Source organism: Chiloscyllium punctatum, chromosome 1 (genome assembly GCF_047496795.1).
Source record: "Chiloscyllium punctatum isolate Juve2018m chromosome 1, sChiPun1.3, whole genome shotgun sequence".
NCBI lineage: Eukaryota > Metazoa > Chordata > Chondrichthyes > Orectolobiformes > Hemiscylliidae > Chiloscyllium > Chiloscyllium punctatum.
The window spans coordinates 127,624,246-127,642,600 of NC_092739.1; the positions used below are offsets into that span (position 1 = coordinate 127,624,246).

The window sequence follows — 18,355 nt, forward strand, 5'->3', positions numbered from 1 at the left end:
TCAGAATTCACCAAAGGAGAATAAAAAAAAACTGACAAAGAAAATGGAAAATATGACAAACTAGTGAGAACTAATAAAGCAGACTACATAAGATTCTATGGATAACTAAAAAGGCAACCTTATAATGGGTAATAGTGAAATTATAGAGAAGCTAAATAAATTGTCAGTCTTCGTGCAGCAATATATCAGACACCTATAAATAAAAGAACTTGAAGGGCAAATAAGACAGAGGAATCATAAGAAATTAATATTAGTGAGTAAAGAAATATTAGAAAAATTAATGGGACTAAAGGTTGAGAAAACTCTGGCATCCATAGATTGAAATCTCAGAGTGTTGAAACTGGAATACTTGCAGATTGCAAGATGTCATATATAACTACGATTTAAGAAAGGGGAGGGGATAAAATGGAGAATTACAGGCCTGTTTGCATGAAACATAATTTCACCTTCATAGGTCCATCTGCTCAATCATTTTCTGAGCATTTATCATATCTTTTATTATAGATTCTAGAGATAACACTAGAATCTATTATAAAAAATATGATAAATGCTCAGAAAATGATTGAGCAAATGGACCTATGAAAGTGAAATTATGTTTCATAAAGCTGTTAGGTGTTTTTTGAGGATGTTAATAGCAGAATGAAGAATAGATGAGCAGGAATTACTGGATGTGATGTATGTGGATTTTCAGAAGGCTTTCTTGATTTCCATTACTCACTATGTAACAACGTGTTTCGTCATGTCCTGTGGTCTGGTTTTATATTCGAGATTATGCACATCAGTTGGGTCAGATGTGGACTTTGACTGAAATGGTCAATGTATATCTTGGAAGCACAGACTGCTTTCAGTGTAGAAGAAATCTATTCGGCCCATCATGTCTGCATCAGCTTTCCATATGTACAGCATGATGAGGTGCCAGCCTTCCTCCTTTCCTTGTAACTCTGCAGATTATTTATTTTCAAATAATAATTTCTTGAATGCCTCAGTTGAACTTGCCTCCACCACATTTCCTGACAGTGCAGTCCAGACCCAAACTACTCAGAGTATGAAAACCTTTCTTGTCACAACTCATTTACTTCTTACAAACACATTTTACTTTAAATTTGTGCCCTCTTCGTTTTGACCTGTTTACAAATGGGAACATTTTCTCCCAGTCAACACTGTTCAGAACTCTCATGATTTTGGAAACTTCTATCACATCTATTCTTAGTTTCTCCACTCAAAGGAAAACAAAATAACAGAAGAAATAGGCGGTCAAGCAAGTCATTCAGCTCCTTATGTTGATGCTGCTATTCAATAAGATAACAGCTGATCTGCCTCAGGCCTCAATACCTCTTTCATAGCAGTTTATTATAGCCCTCGTCTCCCTGATACTTCAAGAATCTACCTACCTCTTTGAATACTTTGAGTGATCCATTCTTGACAAATTTGAGTTAAAGAATGTCAGACCTTTACTACTCTTTGGGAAAAGAAATTCCTTTGAACCCCAGTTTTAAATGTGTGATCCATATTCTGTAACTCTGCCCCCCACCCCCGTATTTCAAGATTCCCACTTTAGCTAAAACATCTTTTCAACATCTAACATGTCAACACCCCTGTGAATATTGATTTCTTCATTTCTTTAACTTCTTGAGTTTTCTGAAGAGGTAACAGTGAGAGTTACTGAGGATAATGTTGTTGGATGTTGTGTACATGGGCTTTCAAAAGGTAGATTTAGTGTAATTTGATTTCTAATAAAATCAATAAGATTGCCCTCAATTCTTCTAAACTCTACTGAATAAAGGTCTGACCTGTTTAGCAGTCAATATCTTCAAACCAGGAATCAGCCTACTGAATGTCTTTAAAACTGTGTCCAGTGCCATCACATCCTTTCTTAAATATGGGAAACAAAACGATACACAGTACTCTAGAAGTGGCCTCATCAATACCCTGTACTGTAATATCAAGATTTTCCTATTTTTAAACTTCAAATCCTGGCAATAAAGGCCAAGATTCCATTTGCCTCATTTATTTGATGTACCTCCATGCTAACTTTTCGAGTTACATTTAGATTAGATTAGATTAGATTACTTACAGTGTGGCCTTTCGGCCCAACAAGTCCACACCAACCCGCCAAAGCACAACCCAACTAGAGCCATTTCCCTACATTTACCACTTCACTTAACACTACAGGCAATTTAGCATGGCCAATTCACCTGACCTGCACATCTTTATGACTTTGGGAGGAAACCGGAGCACCCGGAGGAAACCCATGCAGACACGGGGAGAATGTGCAAACTCCACACAGTCAGTCGCCTGAGTCGGGAATTGAACCTGGGTCTCTGGCGCTGTGAGGCAGCAGTGCTACTGAAAAAGAACACCCAGATCCTTCTGCGCTGAACATTTTTTGGGAATATCTCACTTAAATAATAATCTGCATTTTGATTCTTCCTACCAAAATGCATGACTTCACATTTTCCTATGTTAAACTCTATCAAATTTTTATTCACTACAAAAGTTTTTTTAAAAAGCAGATGAAAGCTACTACGGTCTTCAGTGGAATATATAAATACATTTATCCATCGCCCTGGTGACAGGCATTTTCTTCCATCCTTGTACTACCTCATCATAGCTGCTGTATAACACTCACATTTTTACACACCATGTCTGACAAATGCAGGATGCACCAGTCAGAATAGCAGATGGGTTACTGATTTTCATGCCTGCTTGCTTTTCGTAATTTTGGAGACTGGTTGATGACATTGTATTGCTGATCCAATGCATCATGCCCTATTTTTAATGTGGTTACAAGATCCAGCCTGTGAGATAGTTTAGATTTCAAAGTAATAAGTTATTCAATAGCATTTATAAAAAAATACGAATTATATATTTTTTCAATTCTGTATGCTACTGGTCTTCATCTAGCCAGTGAGGCACTTGGTTTTAAATAAATCAAATCAGTTTTGTCAGGTTTGCTTCCGTGATATCTGATTGCAAATACATAGGGCATTGGTGAGAATACATCTATAAAATTCTAACAAATCTAGACAGGGTAAATGCAGGAAGGGTGTTCCTGATGACCAGAGAATCCAGAACCAGGGGTCACAGTTTTGGGTATGGAGTAGGCGGTTTGGGTTTGAGATGAGGAGAGGTGTCTTCACCCAGAGACTGGTGAGCCTATGGAATTCTCTGCCACAGAAAGCAGCTGAGGCCAAAACATTGAATGTTTTCAACGAGTTACATATAGTTCTTAGGGCAAAAGGGATCAAAAGCGTAAAACAGAGTACTGAGTTGAATGGTTAGCCATTGTCATACTGAATGGCAGAGCAGACTCAAAGAGTACCTACTTTGTATGTTCTTCTATTTATATTAGTGATAGAAATTTGAGAATTTTGATCCAGAGAAAAACTTTGCTTTCCAGCATTTTTGCTGCTTGAAGTACAGTGAAATGAAATTTCTGCAGTTATGTGAGACAGAAGCAAATGAGACCCAAAGAAACATTATACGAAATTTCATTTCAGTAAGGGTATGTAACAAGACTTCCTTACTTTTTTACTCCATTCTCCAATGCAATAAAGGCCTGCATTCCATTTGACCTGCCAATCAATTGCAGAACCTACACGCTAGTTTTTGTGATTTATGTATGCAAATGAGCAAGCCCCACTGTGTCACAGATTTCTGTGGTGTCACACAAATTTGAGTGATATACTCATTTACTATTACTTAAGACAATACTTAATCTGCCAGATTTTTCCAACTCACTTAATATATCTAAGTTCCATTGCAGAGTCATTGTGTTTTCTTCACAACTTGTTTGACTACCTATTTTAGGTGTCATCAGTAAATTGAGACAGCATACATTTGGTCCCTTTAGCCAAGTCATTAATATAGTTTCACAGCTGGGTTTTCAGTAGGATATTTTGCCATTATAAATACCTTTTATCATTGTTTTAAGAAAAGAATCAGACTGAATTATAGTTGCTTGGCATATTAAATCATGAGAAAATGTTGCATTTTCCAATTCTGTGTTTTAAAAAGGACAATTGGCAAAAAAATTGTTTTCCTTTAATAAGTCCTTTTTTGAGCAAATCCTGTAGTAGCAGCGATGTTATAAAGTTAATGATAGCGTTCATTTTAAATGAGTAGTAAACATGTTCAGTATATGTGTGGAGTTAAAGTGCAATCTGATTTCAGAATGAAGTGGCTCTTACTGCAACTCGCTTTGATCTCTTGGGTCTTACTCACCATAAAAAGTTTGCAGAAGAGGAAGATACTGACACTTTGCACACCAACAGTAACATTATACTTTAACTTCACCCAAGTATGTGGAGAAATAATCATATGAATGAGAATTATCTGGGTCTGAACCCTCTAGCCTCTGAACTTTGGTTTAAAACAATCTAAGAATGACATTTTCTGTTATTTCATGATAACGTTATTGAGTTGGATAATAAATAAAAATACAAGCCCAAATTACTGTGCTTTCAAATTTAAAATGTTTGAGCATAAAATATAAGGCTGACACGCCAACCCAGTGATGTGCCGTGACTGCATTAAGAGAGGTGTCATCTCTTGAGGCTCTTTCTTCCCTTTCAGGTGGGAGCAAAAGAATCCAGGACATGACTTCAGAGAAGAGTAGGAGAGTTGTCCTGTCCAATATTTATCCCTCAATCAATATGACAAAGCCAGATTATATGATCATTAACACATTGATGACCATTGGAGTCTGCATGCAAATTGGCTGCTACTTTTTCCACTTCAAGACAGTGACTAGACTTCAAAAATGCTTCATTGACTGTAAAATGCTTAAGGGCATCTGTGATCATGAAAGCTATTATATAAATGCAACTCTTTATTTCCTTTCAGTAATTTTAATATCCAGGAGCTTTTGTTGATGTCAACATTAATCTTGCATACATATTGCTACAAAAACATGTTACCAACAGTTTACAATCATAGAAAAAATTTGTATTAAAATTTAGGTGATTACTGCAGAGTGCTAAATGACACGCTTCACATTCTTTTAAAAAACACACTAAAAGATAGAAACATATTTTAAAATACCTCATATTTGAATCACTAGCTCAGCAGGCTAATTATTATCATTTGACAGAAGTAGAAATATTAATTTCTGACATTGGCTTGCTGCTGGGCAGAGAGGAAAAGAAATTTACTGACAAAATCTAATTTCCCACCAGCAACCACATCTCATCTCTACCTCTGGCTGTGGTAAGCGCAATGTGCTGCCTTGCATTAGCCCCTTTCTAATAAACATTGAAAGATTACACTTTCAGTGTAACTATATTAGAAGGGGTCACAGCAAGTCAGAATCATTTATGTAGTATATCCACATTGAGTGATGTAATCACTCAGCAATTCAAAGCTCACATCCTCCCTCAGGTTCCTGACTAAATGATGATTACCAGTGAATAGCATTTGCACTTCAGTTCCTGCAATAGCAGAATGGTAATATCATACAGGGATTTTACAAATTCATAATATTACTACCCAGATAAAACGACCAGTTTACGCAAAATTCTCCTGGACATACACCACTGCATGTGCTTTTCAAGAGATAAAAATAAATAATTCTCTTAAAAAACGCTACTGGCAAAACAATGCTTCCATTCATCGCCAAATGCGCTTTTGTTTTCTAATCCTGGAGATTCAATATCTAAAAATGATCATTCACTAATTATATCAGGTCAAACCTATTTATAGGCAGTCATAGCACTGACTTACTTACAACTCCACATTAAAATGTCAATGTAAAATTCGAGACACTAAAAATATGCTTTGTAATTGTAATAAATTGTAGAAAATACTTTTCTCCTAAATGGTTTAACTTATATATTACAACATCACATGCGGACATTTTAAAGACATTACCACTTTAAAAATACAAATGTCAACTTTAAAGCAATTATCTTCAATATTTAAAACACAAGTTTAAAATTTTTAACATAACACTGACTTTTCTCCCTAAAATATCTCAAACTTTAATGCGGTTAACATCAAGAGAGTTATATTTGAAGAACGGTTGAATTTGACATTGTGAATCTGGTAAATTAACTTCAGTTTATGTTCTCATTAACCTATATTTAATAGGTTAATATATATTTAATAGGTTAATTTATACTTAATACCTTGAGTTTTTTTTCTTAAAAAGGTCAAAAAGAAGCTAAAACTAAATATAAAACTAAAAAATGCAATGGTACTGCATGTTAGATGATGTCAAAGGAAGTTGAACTTAAAAAGCATTTTATTAAAATTAAGGTACATAGTGCAGCATGTCAACTCATTCAAAACCCATCTTCTTCAATAGAAATAGAATCAGGTCCACGGTATTAGATTAGATTAGATTACTTACAGTGTGGAAACAGGCCCTTCGGCCCAACAAGTCCACACCGACCCGCCGAAGCACAACCCACCCATACCCCTACATTTACCCCTTACCTAACACTATGGGCAATTTAGCATGGCCAATTCACCTGACCTGCACATTTTTGGACTGTGGGAGGAAACCGGAGCACCCGGAGGAAACCCACGCAGACACGGGGAGAATGTGCAAACCAGACACGGGGAGAATGTGCAAACTCCACACAGTCAGTCGCCTGAGGCGGGAATTGAACCCAGGTCTCTGGCGCTGTGAGGCAGCAGTGCTAACCACTGTGCCACCGTGCCGCCCTGAATGTGTGAATGTAGTTCTATAGAAAGATAGGAGGTTAAATGCCTGAAAACAAGTATGCCGAATGCAACCTTCCCTCATCTGGTGGGATATTGTCAGTGATGTACCTCAGGTGAGAACAACAAATTATGGGGTGTGACAAAAACTAAGAAATGATCACTGGAAATCAAAGATTAAAAAGTGTGGAAATTAAAAAGCGGCAGACATCATTCACAGGATAAAAATGTGAATTGATACATTTTAGGAGAAACTGAGAAGCAAGTGTATTGAACAAAGAACAAAGAAAATTTACAGCCCAGGAACAGGCCCTTCGGCCCTCCAAGCCTGGGCCGATCCAAATCAACTGTCTAAACCTGTCAGTCAATTCCTAAGCATCTGTATCCCTCTGCTCCCCACCAACTCATGCATCTGTCCAGACACATCTTAAATGAATCTACCGTGCCTGCCTCTACCACCTCTGCTGGCAATGCGTTCCAAACACCCACCACCCTCTGTGTGAAGTACTTGCCCCATGTATCCCCCTTAAACATTCTACCTCTCACCTTGAAAGCATGACCTCTGATTATTGAATTCTTCACCCTGGGAAAAAGCTTGTCTCTATCCACCCTGTCTATAGACTTCATGATTTAGTAAACCTCAATCAGGTCCCTCCTCAATCTCCTTTTTACTAGTGAAAATAAATCTCACCTACTCAACCTCTCTTCATAGCTAGCACCTTCCATACCGGCAACATCCTCATAAACCTTCTCTGCACCGTCTCCAAAGCGTCTACATCCTTTTGGTAATGTGGCGACCAGAACTGCACACAGTATTCTAAATGCGGCTGAACCAATGTCTTGTACAATTTTAACATGACTTGCCAGCTCTTATACTCAATACCCCATCCAATGAAGGCAAGCATACTATATGCTTCCTTGACCACTCTATCCACCTGTGCAGCAACTTTCAGGGTACAATGGACCTGCACGCCCAGATCTCTCTGCCCATCAACTTTTCTCAAGGCTCTTCCATTCATTGTATAATTCGCTCTAGAATTAGACTTGCCGAAATGTATCACCTCACATTTGTCTGGATTGAAAGCCGTCTGCCACTTTTCTGCCCAACTCTCCAGTTTATCTGTATCCTCCTGTATTCTTTGACAGTCCCTTATGCTTTCTGCTACTCCACCAATCTTTGATTGCTCTGAATAGAGCCTGCTTTTGCTATTCCTTAAAGTGGAAGAAGGGAAAGACCTGAATCACAGATACAGAGAACCTTATATCAACAAATACCTTTATAAAGCATTTCACTGTTAAAAAAATGCAAAGGCTGTTTACACAAGATTTTAGTCTATTCTAATATTTTCTTTAATGTCAACCTGTATCCAATTATGTCTCTGTAAAGTGATTTTAGCCATTGTTTATAACAGAGGCGTGATAGAAATGTAGGTATTTGTTATTAAAACTATCAAATAAAAGAGAAACCACACAAATAATTTACTGCCCCTCTTATGCAGCTTTCATTCGGAATTATTTGAACCCCGGGTGGGACAGGATATCAGAGAAATTATTTTTAGCTATTACAGAAAAAGCCTTTGCAATCAGTTCATCCTTTTCAAAGTGGTTCAGCTTTATGTTCTTTCAATTATGTACTTACTTTGAAAGAAGCTTTTCAGCATCAGCACAGAGTTCTAGAAGTCCCATCAGCACAGCTGAAACATCCATGTAAGGTTCCCACACAGTAAAACCACGACCAATCAAATCAATGGCAGTTCTGCGGATGGTACTGTGTGCTGGAAGCTTAGGACTAGAAGGCTGCAGCAAGAGGAATGTCAAAGCCTTGCCTGGGAGACAAAAGTGAAAAATAATTACAGCTAAAAGCTGTTAAATACTTCGTTTTAATAATTACTGTATATATAAGATAAAGATATACTCCAAAAATTGATAATTTACAAATGTGCAAACTTCAGTCAAGACAGAATTCTTTCAAGTAGACTATTGCAGCTATTTGACAAATTGACTCAGTATTGTACAGCCAAAATGGGCAAGGAATTAGCATGCATGTAACGTATCCATCTTTTCTTTCCTTTATCAGTAATAGTAATGCCACTCAAGTATTTGTTACAAAATCATAAACATCTGTTAGCTATGATATATCCTTCTGCTTGTCATCCCTTTCTTCACAGCAATTATTCTTTCTGTCTGTGATCCATGGATTTAGAACAAAAGAAAACCAATACAAAAATACTATGAACCAGGGAATTGTGCATCACCAATGCTCATCAAAGTGGGAAAATTGGACACAAGTCTTTTTTGTTGCTGTTAGTAGTGTAATCCTTGGCTTTCAACTGTGGAAAGTGGACAACCAATCATGCTTATTCTTTGAATCCTGTTTTACTGGGGTTCATTGATGGCTCACTTTGTTACTTATTTTGCCTTGATATAAAGGGCATTTCTGGAGCACAACAACTTTATTTGCATTGAGACCAAGGCAACAATGTGATTTGAAGTTGAATAGGCCTGGTTGAATCCAAATTCAGTATTGATGGACAGATTATTGGTAAGTACTTGCTATTTTTGCACCACTGTCAATGATTGTTAATGATCAATATTCATGTTTCATTCTCTATTTTAATCCTCTGAACCAAAGTGATATTGATGGTAATCACAACAGTAATTCATATTTTCACATTAGACCTAGTATGAGAAACAAAACAAACATTAGATCTAAAAGATGTCAGAAATCTGTAATAAAACAGGAAGCACGAGAGAAAATCAGCACGTCTGGCAGTGTCTGTGGAGAGAAAACAGAAACTAGCCCCCTTCTGAAGGGTCAGTGGACTTGAAATATTAACTGTTTTTCCCTCTAAAGATAGTGCCAGAACTTCTGAGTTTCTCCAGCACTTCCTGTCTTTCTTTCATATCTAAAGTTGGGTGGGGTGGTGCACTTGTAAATGGCATATGACAATTAATATTGAAAGGTATACTATTCTACACATAGAAGGGTTAAAACTAAGAATGCATATAGTACGCAGTGCACACTGACTGAACTAGATTAAACAACTTGAAAGCTATAGTGCATCAGCATCTAAAAGTTTGGGATTCATGCTAAAGTGTAGTGTACAGACTAATTAAGAAATGGATTGTACTGCTGGCATGCCCAATATAAAACAACAAAGCACTCTATTGTCTTCACACAAGATGCTGGTTAAGCCTTGTTCAGCTTTAGACTTGTCAGATGGTAGAGAACACACAGGCTTCGAAAATATTCAGTGAAGAGCCATTAATATTTAAAAGTCCCCAGTTATCGTGATAAGCTTACAGAGCTGAATCATTTTAATATCACTTGTGGCATTTAAAATATTGAGCTGAAAAATGTGTTGCTGGAAAAACGCAGCAGGTCAGGCAGCATCAAAGGAGCAGAGAATCGACGTTTCGGGCATAAGCAACATATTTTTCAGCTCTGATCTCCAGCATCTGCAGTCCTCACTTTCTCCGCACTTAAAATATTGAAAAGGCAGACTGTATGTGTGGATAGATTACTATCCACACTCAGTGGCTCAGTGGTTAGCATTGCTGCCTCACAGTGCCACACACCCGGGTCCAACTCCCCCCTCGGGCAACTGTCTGTGTGGAGTTTGCACATTCTCGTGTTGTGGGTTTCCTCTGGGTGCTTTGGTTTTCTCCCACAATCCAAAGATGTGCAAATCAGGTGAATTGGCCATGCTAACTTGCCCGTAGTGTTAGGTGCATTAGTTAGGGGTGAACGTAGGGGAATGAGTCTGGGTGGATTGCTTTTCGGAGGGTCGGTGTGGACTTGTTGAGCTGATGGGGCCTGTTTCCACACTGTAGGGAATCTAATCTAATCAAAAATGATGTGTTTCTTCTATCAAAAAAGCTAAGTGTGGAAACTGTTCAAAAAAGAACTGAACGATTTCCAGGGCTGCTATCATTCGGTAAGCAGGGAGGTGATCTGTTGTCATAAGCCTCTTAAGAACTTATTTTCAATTGCCTTCTTGGTGATCAAAAAGGAATTTCCCACAATTGATTTTCCCTTCGAACTTGCCCACATTTTTGCTCTTTTCTGTTGCTTCTGCTTTTCCCAGGTGGCATGGATGCTGGAGAATGGTAGCACTGGGTAACACTTATTTTGCACCTCAATTATACAGCACAGGATCAACATGCAGATAGTCTTGTCTGCCATTTTTTGCATGTGTGCAATTTTAGGAATTCTTTAAAAATCATCTTCTATATTTTCATATAAAATAAGAGCAGCTGAGAAAGTGCAATTTATTGGCAATAACTTTAAAAATATTTTAGATAAATGCTATTGGACTCTATCTGATGATATAATTAAGTTTTGCTAAAATATTTAGGAAGCAACCTTTGACAAAATAAGGAAAATGAGGATGATAAAGCTTAGACAATTTTAGTCCATTTTGTAACATACACATCTTGCAAGAGATGGAAAAACTATGCTTTTTGACAAGATTAATTAATACACTATTTCAGCCTGTTATTTGTATTTACAGTTTGTATAAATCTTTTGCATACACTTTACAAAGGTAGAGTATTTGTAGCAAAACTTTTAAAAACTTTTTAAAATCCTTTTTTAAATATAAGTGAAATTAATTTTAGCAGGCGTTTGTAGCTCAAATCACAGAAAAAGTCTGGTTTATGGCATTTGAACATGACCTATTTCATTAAACCAACTTGGAAGGATTTCAGAACACAACATAAAAGAATGGGCTCCAAATACTGTTTGCTGCCATAAAAATTAGGCACACGGTATGATGTGACCTTATTAGCAGGCGTCCAAATAGAAAGGAAGAGTATCTTTGGGTTATAAGCTACAAACTCTGAGTGTAGGTAGCTTTCTGCAGTGGTCAGCAAAGTGCATGGAGGGGAAGGGTCTCAGGAGAGTATCACAGCAGCTTATGCTGGCATTTATCGGAAACCTCTTGGCTATTGCTTACAGATAAGGATAGCATGAATTATAGCCTAAGCCCACAGCATCAATCTGTACTGTATAATTATAGAGTCACATAATGATAAGTGTGGAAAGGGCCACAACTAACCACAATTTTTGCCAAATAAGGACATGAAAAATGTAAAAGTTTAATTTTTAAAATTGATTCTGCAAAAACATTTTGCATAATAGGGCTATTTTTAACAACAAGTTAAGATCTTTCCTCCGTCATTGGCATCTACAGCGCAAATACAAAATCCAGGAATGTCAGTTTTGATAGGAAGCAACCAAACAAAGCAATTTTCTTTTCCTATGGAGAAAGAACATTTGTGCAGCACAGATATTCATCTTGACCTAGACGAGCAAGCTAATTAAATAAAAATGGAAACAAAATAAGAAGATGGCGATGTATCAACAAATATAGATTCACATTAGTAGCTCAAGTTTCAATATTAGAATGGAACATAGAAACACAGGATTGCCTAGATATGTTCCATAAAGCAAATGTGTTTAAATATTAACATTCTAAAGGTATCATTAGGAAAAAAACACCAAAGTTGCAAAATTAACATTCAAGCTTCTTGAGTGAGATTTTATTTGATCAGTGGAGAATTCACTATGCAAAAGTTAATTGTATAACTGGAAATGTAGCTTACAGAAATTTCGAGCAACTGAATTTCATGTGGCAAAATCAAATATCAAAATATTTTCTTTCTGCAGTGGCAAGGTAATAACATAGACATCATGCCACATCACTGGTTACTTAAGCCTTCTGCTTTAACATTTGTTTTATTTCTTCATAGACCATTAATTATTTGTTTTAATTGTAACTAACAGTTTATCCCTTCTTTGTCCAAGCATGGAAAACCTTTAAATGGATTTCCTTAGAAAGGCAAAACCATGTCGTCAGAACATTACTCTTAATTAGTAACATTTCTCTGTTAAATAATGCTGTAGATTATGTTAAGGACAAGCAGAAGTTATCTGAAAGAAGTAAATGGATGCTCTCACTAACATGGGAGAAATAACTAAGATCAACGAATTGCTATGTATTTCAGATTCATTGTGCATTCCCCAGTGTCTGTGCCTTTTAAGGAACTGCACTATTTTAAACTACTAAAATGTAAACCAAATGGACTTGTAAATTTTTTTTTTTAAAAACTCTGAGTATTACCTTGAATTTCACCATGACTCACTTGGGGCAATCCCACTATTCCTGAGTTGTCACAAAATGTGAAAAATTGATTACACTACTGAATTTTACATAACTGTTTAATTCAGGTTAAAAGACTATGCACTTGGTTAAAAGCAAAATACTGAAGATGCTGGAAACATGAAACAAATACAGAGAATGTTGGAGAATCTCAGCAGGTCTGGCAGCATCTGTAGAGAGAAAGAGAGTTAACGTTGCAAGTCTATTTCTCTCTACAGGTGCAGCCAGACCTGTTGAAATTCTTAGTGTTAGTAAAATAATACCAGACTAATGCCATTTACAAGTTCACTGATGATACCACCATAGTTGGCCGAATCTCAGATGGTGATGAAACAGACCACAGACGGGAGGTGGAAGATCTGGAAAAATGGTGCCCTGAGAATAACCTAACTCTCAATGCTGGCAAAACCAAGGAACTCATTATTGACTTTTGGCGGGATGTTACTCATGCCCCCCTACACATTTAGAGCACAGATGTGGAACGAGTGGAGAGTGTCAAGCTTCTGGGTTTGGTCATCCACAACAAGCTTTCTTGGACTCTTCGAGGTGTATCGAGGTGTACAAAATAATGAGTGGAATAGATAGAGTCAATAGCCAGAGACTTTTCCCCAAGGCAGGAATGACTGGTACGAGGAGTCATAGTTTGAAGATATTAGGAGGAAAGTATAAAGGAGAAGTCAGAGGTAGGTTCTTTACGCAGAGAGTTGTGAATGCATGGAATGCGTTGCCAGCTGTGGTGGTGGAAGCAAAGTCATTGAGGACATTTAAGCGACTGCTAGAATGCACATGGATAGCAGTGAGTTGAGGGGTGCGTAGTTTAAGTTACTATATTTTACATTAGGATTAAACCTCGGCACAACATCGTGGACCAAAGGGCCTGTTATGTGCTGTACTTTTCTATATTCACATGAACGCACTGGTTACAAAGGCCCAACAATGTCTCTTCTTCCTCAGGCAGCTGAGGAAATTTGGCATCTTGGTGAATACCCTTCCAAACTTTTATAGGTGCGCCATCGTGAACATTCTGTCTGGATGTATCACTACCTGGTAAGGCAACTGTACCATTCGAGATCGGAGATGGTTACAGAGAGTGGTGAACTCAGCCCGGACAATCACAAAGGCCAACCTCCCCTCTATAGAATCCATCTAACCAGGCCTGCTGTCAAGGAAAGGCTGCCAGCATTGTCAAAGATCCATCCCACCCTGGCAATGTTTTTTTACAACCTCTACCATCGAGGAAAAGGTAGAGAAGCCTGAACACACGCACCTGCCAGTTTTGTAACAATTTCTACCCTACGGTTGAGAATACTAAATGGACTCTCAAATTCTTAACATTCACCCGTACCTGTGTTTTGGTTTTTGCTGCTGTTTACCTATTATTTACTTATCTATGCTATTTAACTACGTGATCTGCCTCTACTGCTTGCAAGACAAAGCTTTTCACTGTGTCTCAGTACAATTGAATCAAATTGAATTCAATTCAATAACATGCACGCTAGGTTTTTTTCATTATCAAGAAATTAACTACAGCAATTAAGATATTTTTGTTTAACCAATGGCAAAAAAAGGTAAATTGGATTATTAATAGATAACTTTATAACTTAAGCTCTATCCCTTTCTTAACCTTGCAATTCACCACGATCTTCTCAAGTGCAACTAGAGACAGGCAATAAATGCTGGCCTAATCAGTGATGTCCATATCCCATGAGTGAACAAAAAAATCCTCATAAATCTCATTTACACAGACACAGGCGTATTGAGAGCCAAGACAAGACAAAGATGCAGATTTCTACAACCAATCTGGATCACAGCCATTGATGAGTTGTTTTCTTTCAACTAATTCAGATTCTTTGCTCGTGACATGAAGTTGTGGATATATCAATGTTTAGCATTTCATCGATTGACTGAGGATTTGCCTTTCAGTGCCTCTGAAAGTAATCATGTTTTCCTTCTTTTCCTTCCATAGTGCATTTATTGACAGAACAATGTATTGGGAAAGGTGAGGGAGAGTACCTACCTACTAAGAATTTTGTTTTACTTGCCTATACAAAAGACAGAGAGGGAGAGATGAATCCTTTCTCTTCGTATCGATAAATGTTTCTGCTGTATTGTCCACACCCAAGACTATAGCGACCTGCCCAGGAACCAATCAAGCGGTTGTTACCCTGAATGAACCCATAATAACTGGTCCCAATTGAAAAACCAATTGAAGGACAATCTTTGAACAAAACTGCCCTGAGCACACAGGTGGTACCATTCAATCTGGAATGTTACCTCACCATTGGAATAAGCCAATAGTTGTAGATACAACTTATTATGTGTTCTAGTAACTTGTTTTTAAAGTTTCTTACACAGTTTCCTTGATTTAAAACAGTATCATTTCCCATTTTTAGCTCATAGTTCAAAACAAAGATTTCTTTTGGTATTTGTAAATAACTGGAAATTATCATTTGTATTCAACAACAGATACTGAAATAAATTCAAAAGACATTTCAAAAATAGTCCAAATAACAAAAAACAAGTTTAACTTTACCAATTCCAATGTAGTCACTCACTGGGAAACATAAGAAACAGGACACTGAGATAAGGAGTAGGCCATCCGGCCCTTCGAGCATGATCCACCACTCAATAAGATCATGGGTGATCTTTTCTTGGACTCAGCTCCACTTACCCGCATTTTCACCATATCCTTTAATTCCTTTATTTTTCAAAAAAGTAGCTACTTTAGCTTTGAAAGCGATTACTAAAGTAGCGTCAACTGCTTCCCTGGGGAAGAAATTCCATAGATTAACAACCCTAATCTTGAGGCCATTTCCTTTTGTCCAAGTCTCACGTACCAGTGGAAACATCCTATCTATTTCTATTTTATCGATTCCCTTTATAATTTCATATGTTTCTGTAAAATACCCCCTCATTCTTCTGAATTCCAATGATTATAATCCCACTCTACTCAGCCTCTCCACATAAACCAACCCTCAACTCCAGAATCAACCTAGTGAACCTTCTCTGCACCCCCTCCAGTGCCAGTAAGGAGATCAAATGTGCACACAGTACTCAAGGTGTGGCCTCACCAGCACCTTGTACAGCTGTAACATTACCTCCCTGACACAGATAATAAATTTTGAGAGATAAGCAGTTTGAAGCATTTCTTGAAAGCAAGGCTTTCCGTCCTTCCTTGCCTCCAGCAAAGATCCTAATGAATACTGACTGCCAGGCACTCTGCAATCATTTACATTTCTCAATGTAGAAATATCTTCACTGATGGATTAACAATTAGAATGTAATCAATGCAAACTTACCGAGAAGTGATCTAATTTCCTTAGTCGGCATATATTAAGTCATTGTGGTGAACATGCAGTGAAAAAGGGATGTGCTGAGAGGATTAAATGAAGAAGAGAGCAAAACATAAACACCAAAATGGAATATTTGAGCGAAATGGCTTGGTTCTGGATTGTTAACCATATGCAATTTTCTGCAGCTGCTCACAGGGACAACCCACATAGTAAATTCATTTCTCAACTGGGCTAACACAGGCCAGGAAACATAATAAGGTTTGTATAGAAAACCAGTCAAAATTCTTAGTTATACAGTGCCACAGAAGAAAGCAAAGCAGAGCAGACACATTTTCTTCATTGCTAGGTAATCTAATTTGAAGTGCCGTACGTGGTTAGCTTAATGTAAAAGTACAGAAACTTAAAAAGCACAAGGTCATGATGTAGAAATAAAGTATAGGCAACAAATGCAATTTTCTCCCAGCTTTTCCTTCGAGTACATTAATGAAGTGGTCATCTTACCGAGTAGTAGTCCAGGACTAAAAATACAAATGATAAAAATGATCAAAATACAAATGAGTTGAAATCCCAGCACTGCAGTTTCAGGATTTCCATTTAGCTTAAAACTTTTGGAAATGAAGATCTGGCATCAGTAAAAGTGACCAAGCAGCAGGCAGATTGTTAGAAACTCCAACTGTTTCACTAATATCCCTTAGGACAGGAAATCTGCTTTCCTTTTCCAGGCTAGTCTATACTTAACCGTACTGTAATATATTTAGCACAACTGCGAAGTACTAAGGGATGTTTCACCATATTAAAGGCAGGATGCAAATGCAAGTAACTGCATTAAGAATATTACAAGTTGCTTCCAAGTCTATAAATTTATTCTTTCTGCATTATCATCATGATCCATTTTCACTGGTTGCAATAGAATTCCAACTGGTAGCTGCAGTATTCTGGGCTACAAAGAAAACAAAATTGGTTCCACAATGCTGGAATCAACGAAGTATTAACAAAATGTCATTTAAAATGGAAAGTGAAATAAAAGGCATCTTCATGCAATGCACCACTAAAACATTTGATACAGATTTCACCCTTAATTCTGCAATCTCAAAACCTAGCTGAGAAAGCAACAATAAAAATCGTTTTCCAAGACCATTACACAACTTCCTTGAATAAAACTGAGAAACTCACAAACATTTTCTCATTTTGGATATCTACGGCAGAGGACATTTTGTAATAGGTTGAATGTAATCCTGTACAAAGAGACACCTGCAGAATATTCACTCTTATTGACAGTGCCAAATAACGTAAAACAAATACAAACTTCTCTCAAATTATGAACCATGAACAGCCTTCCAATCTGAAGGCTGAAAATATCAGATAAGCAGATACTTGTGAGGTGACAATAGATGAAAACAAATTGGCTTTTGTTTAATGGAGACTTCAATACCTAAATCCATAAGAGCGGAAAAGCTCCTCTACTTCTGTGAATGAATACTTGCTTGACACTATCACAGGGAATAAAGTATATCCCTGCTAATAAGATGCTGGATGAGAACTACACATTCCACAAATGTCATGGAATATATCAAAATGATTGGCATTCTCTTGAAACTATGTTTGTCTCTTTAAAACACTGCATCTTAACTACTTACGCGGCAATCATGAGCTGAAACCTTCTTCTGCAGGGCAGCTTCCACCCTCCCACCAATCCTTTGACATAAATGGGTCACTACTTCAGAGACTCACTGCCACATACAAAGCAGTTGGGAAGAAGATTGAGATTCAAGAATCAGAAATGCTTCTCACCTACAGTTGTGGGTCTCGGCGTTCAGGGATCTCTGAAATCAGTGGGGTGGGGTGCTTCACTGGGAGAGGTTCCTCCTGGGGGAGTTGGGGTTGGGGTTGGGGTTGGGTCTCTGCAATCTGCTGAAAGGTGGTCTCCACAATTACAGCAGTGGTTTTCAAGTGGTGTTGCATGGAAACAGTTTAGGTGTGCTGTGGAACTTTGTACAAAATTAATGAAAATCAACATAAAACAAATTGTTGCACCTTAAACGATATTACTGATACATCGTATGGAGGGCCTGCCTTATGAGAACAGATTGAGTAGGTTGAGCCTGTGCATGTTGCAATATAGAAGAATCATAGGCGCCCTTCTTGAAACATGCAAGATTCTTTGAGGACTTGACAGGGTAAATGTGGAAAGGTTTTTTTCCCCCTTTGTGGGAACCTGAGGGCTTAATCTCAGAA

General features: G+C 37.5%; 1 protein-coding gene across 5 annotated transcripts in view; it reads right to left on the minus strand.

The window, feature by feature from the left end:
• The window catches only part of wdr7 (WD repeat domain 7), a 657,873-nt gene that overhangs the window by 222,815 nt on the left and 416,703 nt on the right, over nt 1–18,355 (minus strand). For all 5 annotated transcript variants that reach the window (XM_072573923.1, XM_072573951.1, XM_072573942.1 and 2 more), the window contains one exon: nt 8,303–8,489. In XM_072573923.1, coding sequence (XP_072430024.1) covers nt 8,303–8,489 — 187 coding nt within the window. The remainder of the gene's footprint in view (nt 1–8,302; nt 8,490–18,355) is intronic.